Source organism: Austrofundulus limnaeus, unplaced genomic scaffold (genome assembly GCF_001266775.1).
Source record: "Austrofundulus limnaeus strain Quisiro unplaced genomic scaffold, Austrofundulus_limnaeus-1.0 Scaffold55, whole genome shotgun sequence".
In the NCBI taxonomy this organism is placed as follows: domain Eukaryota; kingdom Metazoa; phylum Chordata; class Actinopteri; order Cyprinodontiformes; family Rivulidae; genus Austrofundulus; species Austrofundulus limnaeus.
Window position 1 is genome coordinate 123,604 of NW_013952457.1, and position 17,891 is coordinate 141,494.

The 17,891-nt window shown below is 39.4% G+C and overlaps 2 protein-coding genes across 2 annotated transcripts in view; one reads left to right on the forward strand and one right to left on the reverse strand.

Annotated features, from left to right (window-relative positions):
- Positions 1-6,115, reverse strand: part of wdr77 (WD repeat domain 77) — an 8,294-nt gene extending 2,179 nt beyond the window's left edge. The window contains exons 1-8 of the mRNA XM_014009035.1: positions 5,719-6,115; positions 4,914-5,099; positions 4,680-4,821; positions 2,858-2,907; positions 1,869-1,939; positions 1,351-1,408; positions 1,058-1,129; positions 888-996 (exon numbers count right to left, since the gene is read on the reverse strand). Of these exons, the coding sequence (XP_013864489.1) occupies positions 888-996; positions 1,058-1,129; positions 1,351-1,408; positions 1,869-1,939; positions 2,858-2,907; positions 4,680-4,821; positions 4,914-5,099; positions 5,719-5,824 (794 nt within the window). The 5' untranslated portion in view covers positions 5,825-6,115. The remainder of the gene's footprint in view (positions 1-887; positions 997-1,057; positions 1,130-1,350; positions 1,409-1,868; positions 1,940-2,857; positions 2,908-4,679; positions 4,822-4,913; positions 5,100-5,718) is intronic.
- Positions 6,116-9,608: 3,493 nt separating this feature from the next.
- On the forward strand, positions 9,609-17,427 carry LOC106517976 (protein polybromo-1; the record flags this gene model as incomplete). Its single annotated transcript, XM_014009036.1, is given in 20 exon segments — positions 9,609-9,876; positions 10,271-10,417; positions 10,549-10,646; positions 10,738-10,885; positions 10,965-11,114; positions 11,365-11,481; positions 11,565-11,633; positions 11,734-11,832; positions 11,906-11,991; positions 12,064-12,149; positions 12,233-12,449; positions 12,716-12,857; positions 13,006-13,100; positions 13,942-14,221; positions 14,460-14,565; positions 14,630-15,269; positions 16,355-16,566; positions 16,660-16,839; positions 16,942-17,099; positions 17,176-17,427. Coding segments are annotated over 19 exon segments (3,273 nt in total), but the record flags the coding sequence as incomplete, so codon positions are not given.
- Between the last annotated feature and the right edge of the window lie 464 nt (positions 17,428-17,891).

A 17,891-nucleotide genomic window follows, 5' to 3' on the forward strand; every position in this document is an offset into this window, starting at 1 on the left:
ATTATAATAAACTAATCTTCGTTCTTCATCTAAAAGTTACATTTTATTATTTTCATCTGTTTTTCCACCATTCACCTAACTGATTTCTGTTTTGTTGTATTTTATAAAAATGTCCAATTTACTGCAAGAAATCCACATTTTTTGTTTATTTGCTCAGTATTTAATACAGCTGGCAAACTAAATTGTTRAAACACATTGATCTGCTTCGTTTTTTTTAAGTCAACGTATTATATAAAATTAACCCTTCATGTTATGGAAAGACCCTCTTGATACAAGAGAAAAAATGGCCGCTTATGGACTGTACTTACTTATATAGCGCTTTTCTATCCATCCAGGACACTCAAAGCGCTTCACACTGCAGACATTCACCCATGCACACACACATTCACACACTGATTATGGCAAACTACAATTGTAGCCACAGCTGCCCTGGGGCACACTGACAGAGGTGAGGCTGCCATGCACAGGCGCCACCGGACCCTCTGACCACCATTAGTGCGCTCAAGGCGGGTAAGGTGTCTTGCCCAAGGACACAACGACTGAGTCGACTGGACGGGGGTCAAACCGGCGACCTTCTGGTTCCAGGACGATTCCCCTAACCACTCTACCACAGCCGCCCCAATTATCAATTAATCGTTAGTCGATTGATAGAAGATCAGTCAACTTTAGATTAATTTATTAATTGATAACTTGTATCCCTAAAAGAAACACAGAAATGCTCAAAAATAAGTACAATTAATATAAAATACAAACTAAAACTGTCCGCTCTAAAAGAATCTCACGCTGCCAGAATCCAAAACCAATGAGTAAAGATGGGTGTAGATAAACAGCAGAAATAAAAGTCTTGACGGTTTCGGTTTCAGACATGGTGAGGTTCTGACATTTACCTGTTTGTGGAGAAGGCCAGGTTGTTAACTCTGCGGCTGTGGACCGTCTTCACTCTGGCCGGTTCAGTTCCCAGAAAGTCTTTAACGGTCACTCTGCCCAGCTCGTCGCCTGAAACAAAATGATTGTGTTAAACTGTGAATCTCGTCATTAATCTGCTGTGGGACCTTACCAAAAGCGATGGTGCTTCTGTGGTGGGGGTGCCAAGCAACAGCGGTAGCTGAGCAATTCGGGGACTCAACATCTGTATTAAAAAAAATAAGATGCATCATGACAGTGGTTRCAGTTTTGTAAGATTTTATAACAAGACAGCCGAACAGACGGACAGAATCTGTGATCAATGAATGATTTATTCCTCTTCATTCAAGTAAATATATCTGTACTCRTGTTTCTTTGGCTTCTCAATATAAAATGCTTTCACTCAGCTGTTCAAGCTGGAACAACAGACCACAGAAAGCTGCTCACCGATTTTTGAGGCTGGTTTGTTTGGCTTCCTCCTGTCCCACATCAACACTCGGCCGTCCTGAGAATCAGAGATGACATCAGAAACATTATCAAACATTAAACCTGACYCTTTCCTTTAATACATAAAACCCAACACGGTCTGCTTGATTATATTTGCTCAAGGCAAAGGTACACTTTAATTTTAATCATTTCTATCAATTCAATTTTAGCACTTTACAGTCTTTCTTTTTTATTTCTTTTAAAGTGTTTAAAATAACAATCCCAACACTCCTAAATTGTTGTTCATCTAAAAGAACTCACAATTTACCACTTATTTTTGGCCATTGGAAACATTGAAATAACTACTTTATATTGGTGGCTGTTTGTCCACATACAACAAATTATAACAGGAACATAAAAAGGTAGCTAAAATCAAAAAGAACTTAATAAAAATAAGGTAAAATAAGAGGTCCTGTAATTTTAATCCACAAAAATGAAAAGTACTATTTCACGACATTGACAACAATCAATACACATACTTGACCACAGGAGATGAAGAGAGACTCATCAGTAGGGCTGCAGGCAACACTATTAACAGGCTGTGTGTGAACTGTAAACACAAAACAATGAAAAGGCATAGTGTTTATGGGACACACAGTCTAAAAAATAWAACCTAAGTTTGAACTAGCTGCTGGGTTTATCCTTACTGGTGTGAAACAYTTACAGGTATAATACTTGGACACAAATAAAATGTAACAAATTCTCTGAAAATAATAATATAAAAACATGACAATTATATTAAATTTCAGATATCTGCTAGCATAATTTTGAGATGCTTGTGTAACAGTAAGAACATAAAATACACATTTTTGATTGATTAATTCAGAAAATACGTCTAAAATTATTAACAAGGAGAGCACTATTTTTTAGTGCCGGACAATGTTTGCTTTGATTTACAATTAAGCAATATTATTTCTCCACTTGTGATTAGTAAGACATAGGCTTGGGCAATATTGGCAAAAAAATTAATCACGATTAATTGTGGCATTTAGCCGATAACGATTAATTTGATGATTAATCCCCTGGAGTCCATGGACACCCTTATKTCMTAGTCACATGACCAATTTAGTGGGAAAGATTTGATCTATGTAAAAAAATTGTTCCAAATTGTGTGAAAATTACAGATTTCAGGCTATACATCATATTTTAAATTGTGTTGACAGATAAATAAATTACAGAATTTTATTTTTAACGTTCATCATATTTGAAGCAGAGAGGAACACCGAGCGGACTGACCGGAGTAATCCCCAGTCAGTCTGTCTGGTGATATTAATCGTATTAATTGTCAAATGCCAAAAAGTAATTGATTAATGTTTTTCTGACGATTAATTGCACACGATACAATTATGCCCAACCCTAGTAAGAGACAAAAAATAAAAACCCAGCTTTAGACAAATTAATTTAATAAAACTAAAACATGACTTATATAATTTTTTGTTTCTTGAAAAGACTGTAGAAGTTCTCTTACCGTTGTAGGTTGTGACAACAGTTTCCTGACTGAGATCCCAGACTTTAATTCTGTGTGAAAGATAGAAACGCTATTAACAGGGTTGCACATAAAATATTTGGTSTGGTTCTCAGGGGAGAACCTGGGGTTGTTGCTTTGTGCTCATATTTTCCTTAACTCATTTAACACTTTTATCTAGAGGGGTGTCAGAGCATTTATTATTACCCTGTTCTGTTTTATGACACCTTCTATCAGCTGGCAATGTCTCGAGACATCATGCCAAATCAGTCCACTGAGTTTTTTATTTTTTATTTTTACTCTGCATACATTTTGTAAACTACATAAATGGCCATTGGGCTGGCCCACGGGGATATGTCATCTCAAATTGAACATTTCATGTTTAAATGTCTGTTAGATTACACATGACCCTGAGATGTACAGCTCCTGTAGTTTGGCCTTCTAGATCTTTGGCCTTGTTTAAACCAGCTCTCCACACTCTCCAGTCCAAGCAGCAAATATCTGTGTTTTGCACAGAACAAATGTTTTATTTGTTAGGATGGTTCCTTTTTTTAAAAGACTATTTAATTCAAAAAGATTATATTTAGATGGTTTCAGCTCATGTAATCATTTAAAATGATTTATTCTTWGTATTTTATCATTTATTGAACTATATTTATCTCAGAGCAGCTGTGTCACAGTATGATTCTAAATATAAACAAATTTAGCACGTCAAGAACCTTGTTGTTATAAGATTGTAAAGAACGAAATTTGTGGATCTTTCTAATGAATTAAAATAACATTTAAAACTCATTCACCTAGAGAACACGGCAAGTTTTTGTTTTAATTTTTTTGGATGGGGGGTGTTAAACAGAGACTCATCTTTGCTTTGATTATGGGCAAATAAATGGGATAGTCAATTACGGTCCTCGAGGTCCACAGCCCTGCATGTTTWACTTTTTTCWCTTCTCTAACACACCTGAKTCAGTCWGTGAATTCCCTCTTCCAAGTTCTGCAGAAGCCTGAAAATCATYCATTCATTCAAATCAGGTGTGTCAGAGAAGAGAAACAAGTAAAACGTGCAGAGCTGCGGACCTCGAGGACCGTAACTGACTATCCCTGGTAGAAGAACTCGAACAGTGAATCAAACGCAAAGTTGGACAGATCTGTTCGATAATAATACTCTGAACATGTATTTAATATAAAGTTAGGTTTTGGAGACCAAAGTCTCTGGTAGTTCAGGAGCAAAGTGCAGGMGATGTCAGGACTGATGGCTGCAGCCGCTGCTTCCACCATCTCTGCTGAAAACAGCTCTGTTTGAAAGTCCCGCCCTACTCTGCTCTGATTGGATAAAACGGCTCTGGGGTTCTTCTGATTCGTTGAAAGCAGTGTCCGTTTAATTCTTATACATCAGGGTCCTGCTGCCCTCCTTTCACAGCACGATGATCCAGTCACATCAGTGAGGCTGGATTTTTGTTTGTTTGTTTGTTTTTAAGAAATCAGGTTACATTTGCGACCCTGCTAGCTGTTGTTTTCACAATTTCAGGTACAATCTTAGGTACACAAGAGAGCATTATGGCATTCCATCTAGYGCGCTTTTTCTGTTTTGATCGCGCACCTGCGCACCGCTTATGTGCAACTCTGGATAGTAAAATGTGGTTGAAGTCCCTCTCACAAAATAACTTTAAAAAAAAAAAAAAAAAAAAAAAAAAAAAAAGCTAATTCTCTTCACAGATTCATGCACAGCTGTACCTAGCATCAATAAAATCTTGAATCTTGTCAGCGTGTTTCATTGGGTCATTTTTGTTTGTGAATCATGATTTTGTAAAGAGTGTGAGGGTCTAACCGGCAGTCCATGCTGCCAGTCACAACATCGCTTCCTCCAACGACAGGGCTCACTGTGGTGACCACATCGTCGTGTTCGTATCTGGTAAAACAATTCACCAACAGGTGCTCGTTCTCTGCCAGTTCCCAGAGCTCCAAGGCACCTGCACAAGAAAAACCACCAAAACCAAACAAAAATCTAGTTAYTACTGTGTCTTTAGCTCTGTGCTTCATTCAGTCAATCTATAARCCTCACCTGAATCGGATGTGACAACAACCTTCTGGTCAGCCACCCATTTGACATCTGTGATTCCAGCCTCAGTCTGCACACCAGCTTTGCAGAATCCCTCGTTGGGGGCGTGCTCTGGTTCACTGTAGATCCACACAGAGCCCTGCCAGTTCCTGCCAGCGAGGCTGGAGGCACCGATCAGCAGGGTGCCATCTGTTAAGAGAGGACAGATTTAAAACCCATCAGACACATTTTCACCCAGATTTGATCAACCCAACCGTCCTCTATCTCCCAGACGGTCAGTTTTTCTGATATATTTTAGTAATGTGAAAGGACTTTTAGGTTACTGTTGACCTGTTTTTGTTTTCCTTATTGACTTTTAATTCTTGATCGAGGCAAAAGGCAAGTAATTTCATCCGACTGTATTTTAGTTAACCAAAATGACAGCACGAAAACAAAACTGCCCTCAAGAGATAAAATACCTCTGCATTAAAATAAAATAGTTTTTTTCTTCTAAGTTAGTTTATGACCCTAATGCCAGTCTTCTTCAACGAAAAATGACGTTCATTTGAGAAAACCGCGCACATTTTTAGTAAAATTAAAGAGCTTTAGTTTTTGAGCTTAAAATCGTGTGTCTGAAAGTTGCATACTGCAAATAAAGTTTATGATACGCACAAGAAAAAAAGTATTAAAGCAGTATGAGCCTGAGTGCATCTGAAATCAGTATCTCAACAGCAAAGATGGCTAAAATTACAAAAAGACGTGGTGGAGTTCCTAATGTTTTCATTGTCTAAGAACTGTTAGCATTCTGCTAATCCAGCTCCTTTCTTACCTGCTCGGTACTGAGCCGCGCACAGGTGCTTCTCCATACAAGCAGGAGCATTGGGGGGGATGTTCCACCTGTTTTCCTTAATCATACTGGTAAGTGCAGTTTTCATTCAAAAAAATAAAAATAAAATAGAAACCCTGAAATCGCCACTCTCAATTTTCTAAAACACTTTAGCTCGACTTCGACTTCAGCTAGCTTGGCAGCACGAGCGGTTGTGGTCTACATACGGGGGGACAGTACACGGGGCCGTGTTCTAAAATCACAAGGTCTGTTTTATTTTTAATTTTTATCTAAAATTGTGCTGCTTAAAGTTAGCGCTTCGCCAATAACATGAATGAAAAAGCGAACACATGGAAACCGGTCGACATAAACTTCCTGCTCCGGGTCACTTTTTGATTTTTGACGGTGGCCGCTAACCGAATGACGGGTGCAATACCGCCACCTACCGGAGCGGAGGGACAGTGGCTGGGCAGGATAACAAAACTTTCAAATTCTTCAGGGTTTTCATCCTTCATCTGTATTTATAAGTCATACAATTCTATTTATATTCTGCATTTTACTTTATTTATGTTATTGTTTATTGTTATTTTAGTTTGGTTTAGTTTAGTTTAAAGTTTATTCATTTAAAAACAACACAAATTCAACATTCATTTTCAGCATGAACATGAATTAGTAGTTAAATCTTTCTGAGTAGTGATTTAATTTACAGGCTTCTGCCCTCAGCTCAGCTTTTATGAAAAGGTATCTTCCTGTGTCACTGTTTCATCAATCTTCCCATTCCTGTTAATGGTCGTCTTGATTTCCTCTCAGTGGTTGACTAAAATATCTACTTCTTCATTATTTTCAATCCATACATGAACAAAAATCTTGAGGAAAAAAACAACCAAGTTTTTAATATAGAGTAACTGAAATATCTCCCATAAGATATCCTGTCTGCATAACTTTTTCAAGGGGGGAGCTGAAAAACTGGGAAATTAATTTTATTTTGTCTTTTTGACGGCTACTTCTTGTAGGATTTGTTTTGCAAAACACAAATTACTGTCCGTCTCAAAGTTTCCTCTGCAAAAGGAAAATAGCAACTTTCCCTTGAAGGAGACAAATGTAATTTTTWCTTGTATCATTTGCACCCAAGGAATGTTGTCCAAGAAGTCACAAGGTCATTCCACTTAAAACATTTTAGTACAAACAAAAACAAGGAGCTGTTTTTTTCCTCTAAAAGCAAACATTGTGTAAGGGCAAAAAAAATATAAAAAATTTTTTTGAGAATGACATTTGACTCTGTTGAAACTTTGTGACTTGTGTAAAGTTTTTCTTATAGGAATTAACAAGTTTGATTACCACACTTTTTCAGCTTTTAATAGATTATAAAAACAGTTTGAACAYGGGGAAACATTTTGGGTATCTGAATTGTTTTTCAAAAATGTTCTTCAAACATAGTGTCCTCATATTTACCATTAGGAAAAGTCAGGCATGCACTGGGCCAAAATATAAARGGCTCTTTTAAAATACCTAATAATCTCTAATAATCTGTCATCCTGGAATTTATTTTCTCGTCTATTCTTCAGGTGMTTTGCAGATTGATGCAAACCACCTGATTTGTGGTCTTAAACGATATAACAGCTGTAAAAAGCTAATATTTTGCTTAAACCTGTGCAGACGTTTTGTTTTGTTTTTCCTTTAGATTTGAGATACTTTTAAAATTAATTTTATAGCCAGATATTTTCTGTGCAGTCCTGACATTTCAAATTAATCTACTGTATTCTTTGATAATGGGAAAAAAAAACTGTTTTCTGACTAAATAAATAAAAATAAATAAATCAGTCAATACTTTGTCATTCACTGACATACCGACTCATGTCTATATGTGTAAGTGACTTGATATTATTAACATAATGCTGAATAAAATAAAACGTCTTCATAAATGAAGAATTTGGGGTTCATTTCAGACTTTTAACTAACCGGAAGTCTGTCTCGTTCATTTTTGTAAACAGACAGCTCGAAAACGTGCAATATTTTCGTTGCAGTCGCACCTTTTTTGTGTTTGTCTAAAACAAACAAAAAAATCACTTATTCGCGATTTAATAATTTAATTAGTATCACTCTTGTGTGAAAAGAGCGCTAAAAATTACAACGTGCGACTATTAAACGACGCAAACCTTTATTGTGAAAGCACACAAACGGAAGTAGGTGTTAAGTCAGCGATAACTTCACCGCCCTGTTTCTCTGTCTAAATTAAATCAATAGGTGATTGGTTTTTTTTTTCTTGGTGATCAGGGTTTTGAGGGGTTTAATATCGTGTCCACTGAAGGTAAGCATGTCAACTATGTCCAGTGCTCAAACTGAATATTTTCCACCAAATGTCGCTGAGCCCACCTAGCCTTTTTTTTTTTCTAGTCGATATATTTTAAGCGACGTCTTTGTTGTCCTAACTTGATATCATGAAAGGCCAGCTGTTGAGTAGCTAAAGGTTAGCTGTTTTGAGGTCTGTCCACGCTGAGTGACACCCTGTGGACAGCTGCTGGTCTGTGTGTGTGTGTGCTGATGTGGGAACACTGGACTGCAACCAGCTGCTACGTGACATTTGTAGGAGCTGCTAGGTCTCAGGCACCCCTGACATCCCTGGTCCAACCGCTCATAAATGTCATTTAAGGTGAAGACTGGTGGTGGSTCACTGAAACTACCTCAAACATGTCTGCTTCTAAAGCCTCGTARCATCTGAAAATGTAAAATGCATGAAGGCAACAAGTTCACATGAGGTGATGCGTGTTGTTTCTTGTCAGGGATGACAGACGTGGGGAGAGTCTCTTCCTCTTGGCTCAGCTTCTTCTTCACATACAGTAAAATAACTAAGATTTTCTACACGGCCGTGTTGACATGAAACGGCAGACACACAAATCACATCAATGGAAGTTCTGTTCTAGTTCAACTGGTTCRAATTACAATTTTCTTTTGACTCAACTGTTGACAGTAAAACTGAAAATGACCCTCTTAGATTACACATAAAGGTGTCCTTTCACATCCATGTTAAACCCACTGCATGAATGTTTATTTCCCAGGCAAGCCAGCTTTGTCTACATTACAACCTGCCTTCATTAACTTCACCTTTTTAAAACTCAAGAATCATAAACTGTATAAAATCAGGGTTCCTGCAGATCCTTAAAAAGTCTTAAAAGGCATTGAATTCATCAATCCAAAAATAAGGCCTTAATTAGCCTTAAAATGTCTTAAACCAGTCTTAAAAATGTTAACACGTTGTAAATTGTAATTCATCTCAAATTTTAAAATAATTGGTAAAAAATATTGTTTTTTAAATATTCACATGCAGACATTCCCATTTGACATCACTTCCTGTTATTTCACATGCAAATATCTCAACTGTCCATCTGAGCAATGTGAAATTTGTTTTGTAATGTGTTAATGTTGTCGTTCCAAAAATACATTCACTTTTCTTACAAAAAATCGATGTCACACTTTAAGGTTTCATCTACAGCAAATTGGGGTTAAGACCCCCACTGTGGGTCCTAAAACTCCAACTTTTGGGTCGTTAAAAGATTTCCTGAAATTAAATAAAGTTTAAAACTGACTGCTCAGAATGTTTCTGCTATAGATAGATTGATAAAAACAATTAGTCTTTTAGCAATATTTGAATACTTCAACCAAAAGCACTTTGATTCATGAGTTTCTGCCAGTTTTTCTTTTTTTTTTTTGTCATTTGTGTTTATGATGAAATTGGTCTTAAATTTAATTTCACTTGGCATTAAAAAGTCTTACATTGAACTTGTAGGAACCCTGAAAATGTGTGCATGTGTTTTATTGTGTTCATTTATTTCTTACACAACATCTATGCTTTGAATTGAGGCCAAGCGGAGCGGCGCAGTGGAGTGGTGGTAAGAGCCGTGCCCGCTCTTCAAGACTGTCTCAGGATCACCTGGGTGGAGTTTGCATGTTCTCCCTGTGCACGCATGGGTTTTCTCYCACAGATTAAAAACATGCACGTTAGGGTTAACTGGTAACACTAAATTGTCTCTACTTGTGAAGTGAGAGCGTAAATGTTTGTCTCTGTTATGGACTTGCTGCCTGTCCAGGGCGTACCCCGCCTCTTGCACAGGGACTGCTGGGGATTGACACCAACAACCTCTGTGGCCTGGAAAGGAAAAGCAGGTAAAGAAAATGGACTGACGGATCGATGGGGGGTGAGGTAGTTTGGTGGTCAGTGCCTTGGCCTCGTAGTACCGAGGCTGCGGGTTTGAGCCCCGGTTGTGTCATTTAAATAAATTAAAGTTTTATTTCCAGTAAAACAGTTTGAATTATAAAACCTCATTGTTTTTATCCTTTTAAGGATTGTTGCAATTGAATGATCAGGTGAATGTTTTTCACACTGAAAATATTCATTTTCCCATTTGTAGCGTCTGTTGTGTTTGAGAAGAACTATATAAAACCAGATTATTTGTCCACATTCATCAGGAGAAGACATCACAGCTGCATGTTAACCATCTGATGTTTTGCGTCAGGTTTGTCTTTGTATTTGTTTCTTGACTGGCATTTGTCTTCTCAGGGGTTCATCATGGCTTTGAAAAGAAGACGGGCGACGTCCCCCTCTAGCAGTGTGAGTGGAGGAGATTTTGACGATAGCCAGACTTCGTTAGTGTCTTCAATTGGGCGAAAGAGGAGAAGGACCTCAAACATTCCAACTGTGGATCCTGTAATTTTACAAATTTCAGTTACAGTTTTTTTTAAGGAACTTAATGTATTTTTGAACTCCTCTAATTGATGAAGTGATTGTTTCGAGGGAAGGCTGTGTATGTTTTTAAGTGTTTACACCTGGCCTCACAGATCGCTGTGTGCCATGAGCTCTACAACACAATCAGAGACTACAAGGACGACCAGGGCAGGATGCTGTGCGAGTTGTTCATCAGAGCCCCCAAACGAAGGTGAGGAAACAGCGTGTGGTCCTTTTTCACCCTGATATTCTTTCAAGTTGATTGAAAAAAACAAAACAAAACATAAACTCTTTTCTTACAGGAATCAACCAGACTATTACCACGTGGTCTCTCAGCCCATCGACATGATGAAGATCCAGCAGAAATTAAAGATGGAGGAATACGATGATGTTGAACAACTAACCAGTGACTTCCAGCTACTATTCAACAATGCAAAAACATACTATAAGGTAGCGCAGCACTCTAAATCCTAACAAAAGCTATAAAATACATTTGTTGTTGTGACATTCATTTGCATATCGCATACAGTCAGAGAGTCCTGAATACAGAGCGGCCTGTAAGCTGTGGGATCTTTACCTGCGAACCAAGAACGAGTTTGTTCAAAGAGGAGATTATGAAGATGATGATGAAGACGGAGACGATGTGCAGGAGAATCCTGGAGGATCCACAGAGGATGAGGTGATACTAGTTACAGTTAACTTCGTACTGTAGATGATATTCATCTTTAGGACAAATAATAATTTGCTATACTTGAATGCAGATTTTTTTTCTACTTTTATGAGAGAAAAAACTAGTCACCACGTCAAATATACTGTACAATGTGAATTTTAAGGGATGTCGAGCTCCGTAAGGTTCTTTATTTTTCGAGACTTTTAAGACAGTTTGCGAGTATAACTGTCTCTTTTTGTCCAATTGTGATCATTACCAGAGTGTGTCTGCCTGTTTGAAAGAGGTGCTGGAGCAGCTTCTTGATGCCGTCGTGTCGTACACCGAGCCGAGCGGTCGGCTGGTCAGCGAGCTCTTTCAGAAGCTTCCCTCTAAAATGGTATAAGTGCCTATAGCATGACTTAAAAAAAGTGAAGTAAAATGAAAGATTTAGCTTTTAATTTGCTGTTTTTTTAAATTTAGCAATATCCAGATTATTATGCCATAATCAAGGAGCCTATTGATCTAAAAATCATCGCTCAGAAAATCCAGGTAATCTCAGTGTTTTAGTCAGCTCAGTGTCACATTCTGTTTTTTTATTTATTTTTATTTTTTTGGTGATTAAACATCCAACAAATGACATTTATTGTAGTTGGGACACTACAGGAGCGTCAGCGCCATGGCTAAAGACATCGACCTGTTGGTAAAGAATGCCAAAACCTACAATGAGCCTGGATCACAGGTTTTTAAGGTAAATCTGTTAAACTCTTACCTGTGTTTGACCAGTTTTACTTCCTTGAATATAATGCGCTTGTGTGTTCCAGGATGCTAACACCATCAAGAAGATTTTTGCACAAAAGAAGTCTGAAATCGAACACGGAGAGCCCATCAAGTCAAGCATCCGCATCCGGTACTGAGGCCTCAACACTTGCAGTGTACAGTAGTTCAGTGAGCGTTTGTTTGACTTTTTCCTCTCTGTTAGGAATAAAAGATTTGCCCAGGGAGACCGCCTCTCAGCKATCACTATGGCTCTACAGTATGAGAGCGACGAGGAGGGGATACTCTCCGGTGCGTCTTTACCTCACCATCATACAGGTGTGATATTTCTGCTGTAACTGGGTGTCGTTCCGTTTTGTTCCTGCATCCGTCAGGGTCTGTGCACTACGATGAAGGAGAGTCCGAGGCGGAGTGTTTGACGTCCAACATCGACATGAGCAATCCCATCTTCCAGCTCTACGAGGCGGTGCGAGGGGCCAGGAACAGTCAGGGTCAGCTGATTTCTGAGCCTTTCCTGCAGCTGCCCTCCAGGAAAGATTACCCCGACTATTACCAACAGATCAGTCACCCGACCTGCCTGCACCACATCAAGTACGACACATCTAACACTGGTGTTGATATGCCCACCGGCACAAAATTCAGTGTTTGATATTGTTTTGTTCGTTCTGAATTGTGTTATAGTTGCAGTTATAAAAACGGGTAATGTAAAAGTTTCAACAAGAGGCTTTAAATTGTTTCACCGACCTTTTTTTTAAATTTTATTTTATTTTTCATGGGAAAATACGCCATCACTCTGTGCTGTGCAGCATTTCTGTGCCTCTTTTTCCCAAATGTGAGAGCCGATAAATTCCCCACAGGAACAAGATGAAGAACAACGAGTACGAGAGCGTGGAGCACGTCAACGCCGATTTGACTCTGCTGCTCGAGAACGCCAAGCGCTACAATGTTCCTCACTCCTCCATCTACAAGCGTGCACTCAAACTTCAGCACATTCAGCAGGTGCGCAGCGGGCTTTTCCTCGTATTTCATACAGAGTGTTGGTTTAGCTTAGACATTTACTGAGAAGCTTTTAAATAATCTCAATTTTCAGAGTTTTCCATTWAAAAAAAACAAAAAATCAAAAGTAAATTTTACTTTTCTTGCCTAGATGAAAAGGAAGGAGCTTCTGCAGAGAGTGGATGATGATGGTGATAGTATGCTCTCCTCTGCCACGTCTGACACCAGCAGCACAAAAAGAAAAAGGTGCATTTTGTCAGATACAGTCTTTACAAAACATCTGCAGACCCCTGGTAAAATGTCAGTTTTTTCACCTTTACTGTGACTTAACTGAAAATATAACTCATTTATGTGCAAAAATATAAAAAAAAAAAAAATAGTATTTGATCATATTCGTGCGCGCACACTTCGATTAAAGTGCAGGAAAAAGATTAAATCAACAAAAGAACACGGTGGTGGCAGCATCATGCTGTGGGTTTGCCTTTCTTCATCAGGAACTGGGCTTTTAGTCACAGTGGAGTCGTGAACAGTTCCCAGTATCTGTTTATTTTGTCTGAAGAGCTTCAGGTGTCTGCTAGAAAACTGAAAGGAATTTAATTTTTCAAAATAGCAATATTAGCAAATATACATTCAAATCAACACAAAAAGTTTTAGGAAATCTTAGTCAGGGTTTAGACTTAAATTTGATGGAAAGTCTGTGGGATGACCAAAAGAGGACAAGAGATGCCCTGAATCTGACAGAGGGGACAAATATTGCCAAGTCTTTGTGTGGCCCACTGAAAAATGAAGGGTATAATTAATTCAGAAGATTCTTCAACATCATATTAGTTGAAGGTACTAATGCAACCAGCTACTTCAACTTTTTTTTTTTACAACAGATCTTCTATTAGAATAATAAAGGATTCTGTATATAGAGATATACATTATGTCACATTATTATTTCTTCTGCATCACAAAAACTTGGTATTTTACTTGAGGTGTGTAAGATTTAACAACCATTGTTTCCTCAACCGTCTGAACTTGGTTGTTTTAGTTTCTGCAACAGTGCTTTCTTAGTGAAAGTTATTGGTTTGTTTCTTGTTCCCAGCTACAAGAAGAATACGAAGAAAAATCGAATGAAAGCTCTCTTCGCTGCGGTGACAGAAGCACGGGAAGCCGGCACCGGCCGCAGGCTGTGCGACCTCTTCACGGTGAAGCCATCGAAGAAGGACTACCCTGATTACTACAAAGTGATCCTGGAGCCGATGGACCTCCGGACCGTTGAGCATAACATCCGCTCAGACAAATACGTGACTGAAGATTTAATGGTAGAGGACATGAAGCTGATGTTCCGCAATGCACGACACTACAACGAAGAAGGCTCCCAGGTAGCGTTCCGTCTGATGAGAATCTGAGGCGATGCTGGCTCCTCGCTCCTGCATGTGTTTATGTTTTCTGTTCTTAACGATGAGCACAGTCATCAGTTTTGAGGAGAATAGTTGGCTAAAAATAGAAACCTCTACGTCAGCATAGTTATAAATAACTTAAAACAAAACCTACCTCTCTAAGAAGGTTTTGCGACTAACAGGAATCTCTTTTTGTTTCACATCTTTATCGTTTCTGCAGGTCTACAATGACGCAGATATCCTGGAGAAGATCATGGAAGACAAACGAAGAGATCTGGGGCCAGCAATGGACGATGATGACTTGATGTCCCCAAAGTTAAAAATAAGTATGTTTGTCAATCAGTCATCAAGTCTAGCTTCACCTGACATCACTTGCGTGTATTTTTTCAGGAAAAAACAGCATCTTTCTGAAGAAATCCAAGTACTTAACGCCCTTACAGCAGAAATTGAATGAGCTTTACGAAGCTGTGAAGAACTACACCGATAAGCGCGGCCGTCGCCTCAGCACCATCTTCCTCCGGCTCCCGTCTCGCGCCGAGCTGCCCGACTACTACCTCGCCATCAAGAAGCCCGTGGACATGGAGAAGATCAAGAGCCACATGCTGGCCAACAAGTACCAGGACGTGGACGCGCTGGTGGAGGACTTTGTGCTCATGTTCAACAACGCCTGCACCTACAACGAGCCCGAGTCTCTGATCTACCGCGACGCCCTGCTGCTGCACAGGGTGCTGTTGGAGACCAGACGTGACCTGGAGGGGGGAGAGGACGCCCACGTGCCCGACGTGCCCCGCCTCATCCAGGATCTCGTCCGCAGCCTGTTTGTGTCTGTGCTCGGTCACCAGGACGACGAGGGGCGATGCTACAGCGATTCTCTCGCGGAGATCCCCGCTGCCGATCCCGCCAACTCCGAGAAGCCGCTGCTCAACTTCGAAATCGTCAGGAAGAATGTGGATCGGGGGCGTTACAAGAGGCTGGATGTGTTTCAGGATCACATGTTTGAAGTTCTGGAAAAGGCCAGACGGTTGAATAGGTCAGATATTTTTCAACACTTCTTTTTTTTAAATCACCGTATTAAAGGGATCCACGATTAGTTGTAACATTAGACTTTATTCAATAAACATATATTTTAACTGTAAAATAAAGACCATAAAAATACTGTAGAATGTTCAGTTTTGATCATTTTTAAACTAAAAGTTTAAAAATATATTACACGGAGTGAGCCATTTTATTTACACACAAAGCATTCTGGGTAAATGATGATGTCGATAGGTCATTGGTGTGAGGCTGCTAACGAACTATATCCACCCTGAAGGTTAATCTTGGACAATATCTGACGATTGACTTTTTAAAATGAAACCAGAGAGCGTTGACAGAGAGGAGAAGGTAGAAATGACTCAGYCTGTAACTGAAAATATAGATGGAGGACAACAGAGCTGCTTCATGGAAGAAGAACCTCAGTTTAGCCTGTTAGCTTTAGCGTTAGCCCCGACGCTATCATCATATATATGTATTAGCTCAGCGCTACACATTCTCCTCTCGTCACTGAGGTCCTCCATCCACATGACAGAGAGGGGAATGCAAAAATGACTCAGCCTGCAACTGAAAATAAGGATGGAGGACCTCAGTTTAGCTTGTTTGTTGCGCTAGCGTCGAGCTAATACATATAAGGCAATATAGCGTCGGCGCTAGCGCAAAGGCTAACAGGCTAAGCTAAGGTTCTTCCATGAAGCAGCTCTGTTGTCCTCCATCCATATTTTCAGTTCCAGGCTGAGTCATTTCTACTTTCTCCTCTCTGTCAACGCTCTCTGGTTTCATTTAAAAGAGTCAATCATCAGATATTGTCCAAGATTAACCTTCAGGGTGGATATAGCTCACTCACACCGAGGTCCTATCAACGTCATCATTTACCCAGAATGCTTTGTGTGTAAATAAAATGGCTCCGTCGATGTTAAAATATATTTTTTAAAATTTACAAAACTAAACCGTCTACATTACGTTTACAGTCTTTATTTTACAGTTAAAATATATGTTTATCAAATAAAGTCTAATGTTACAACTAATCATGGATCCTTTAAAAGACAATAATCGTGACACCATCATTTGTTTTTTTTACAGGACTGACTCAGAGATCTTTGAAGATGCAGTGGAGCTGCAGCATTTCTTCATTCGTATCCGAGACGAGCTGTGTAAAAATGGAGAAATCTTAATGTCCCCTGCTCTCAGCTACACCTCTAAGCATCTGCACAGCGACGTGGAGAAGGAGAAGAAAAAAAAGCTTCCCAAGGAGTTTGAGGAGGACAAAATCAAGAGAGAGGAGGAGAAAAGGGGTACTCTCTGAAACATTTCTAATAATTCAAAGGAATTGCGTGTATGTTTCCGACATGTAGCCTTGTGTAAATGAAGATGTTTTCATTTCTCAGAAGCTGAGAAGAGGGAGGACTCTACTGGCAGCTCATGGCAGGTCCAGCGTACGTACAGCCAGGACTGCAGCTTCAAGGACAGCATGTACCACGTGGGAGACTACGTCTATGTGGAGCCTGCTGAGCCCAACCTGCAGCCACACATTATTTACATTGAACGTCTTTGGCAAGATGACACCGGTCAGTCTGTCTAGTTAACAGAACAAAGGGAAATTCAAAGGAAAAAGCAAAACATTAACCTTTTTGAAACAAAACTTGTCCTATCTCTCCTTCTAAACCTAGGAGAGAAGTGGCTGTATGGCTGCTGGTTCTACAGACCGAATGAAACCTTTCACCTGGCTACAAGAAAATTCTTGGAGAAAGAAGTTTTTAAAAGCGACTATTACAACAAAGCTCCCGTCAGCAAGATTCTGGGGAAATGTGTGGTTATGTTTGTGAAGGTCTGTCACCTTTTCTTGACATTTTCATTGACGTTTCATTTCTTGCACGTTTGATTTGATCTTTCTGGGATTATAGGAGTATTTCAAGCTCTACCCGGAGGGATTCAGGCCCGAGGACGTGTACGTGTGCGAGTCTCGCTACTCCGCCAAGTCCAAGTCCTTCAAGAAGATCAAGCTGTGGGCCATGCCTCTGAGCTCCGTTCGATTTGTTCCCAGAGAGGTGCCTCTTCCTGTAGTCCGAGTGGCGTCCATGTTTGCACCCAAACAAGAAGAGAAGCCGCCAGAGGTTATAGATGAGGGCAAGATGACTGATGGTGTTTTAGACAAGGTGAGTAACAACTGGTAGTTTTTTTCGTGAAAATAAACATTGGGCAAGAGGGGTAGACGATAATAGGAAATTTGGTATTGATTCAATACCAAGTAAATACAAAGCTAGTGTCATCAATTCTGATTCCGATACAGACACGTGTCAGGTTGATTGAATAATTATGGGATTTTGCTTTTAGTTAGTCAATTATGATTAAACACATGGCAAAAATATTAGGCAAATAAAACAATTTCTGTATTGGGGCAATATTATGTGTTTCTCAGGCATACATTTAAATACTATACCATAATAAAGTATCTTTGTCACCTTTAGTTGTTATTAAAATGCTGTTTTTAATGTTTAAATAGAAAATAAACTTATTTTCTCATCACTTCCTCTTCTAAACACCTTGAAATTGCCCTCTGTCTCTTTAAGAACCACCTTCCGCTTCTGTCTCTCCCATTTCAGCGCGCAGGGGGTGGGGT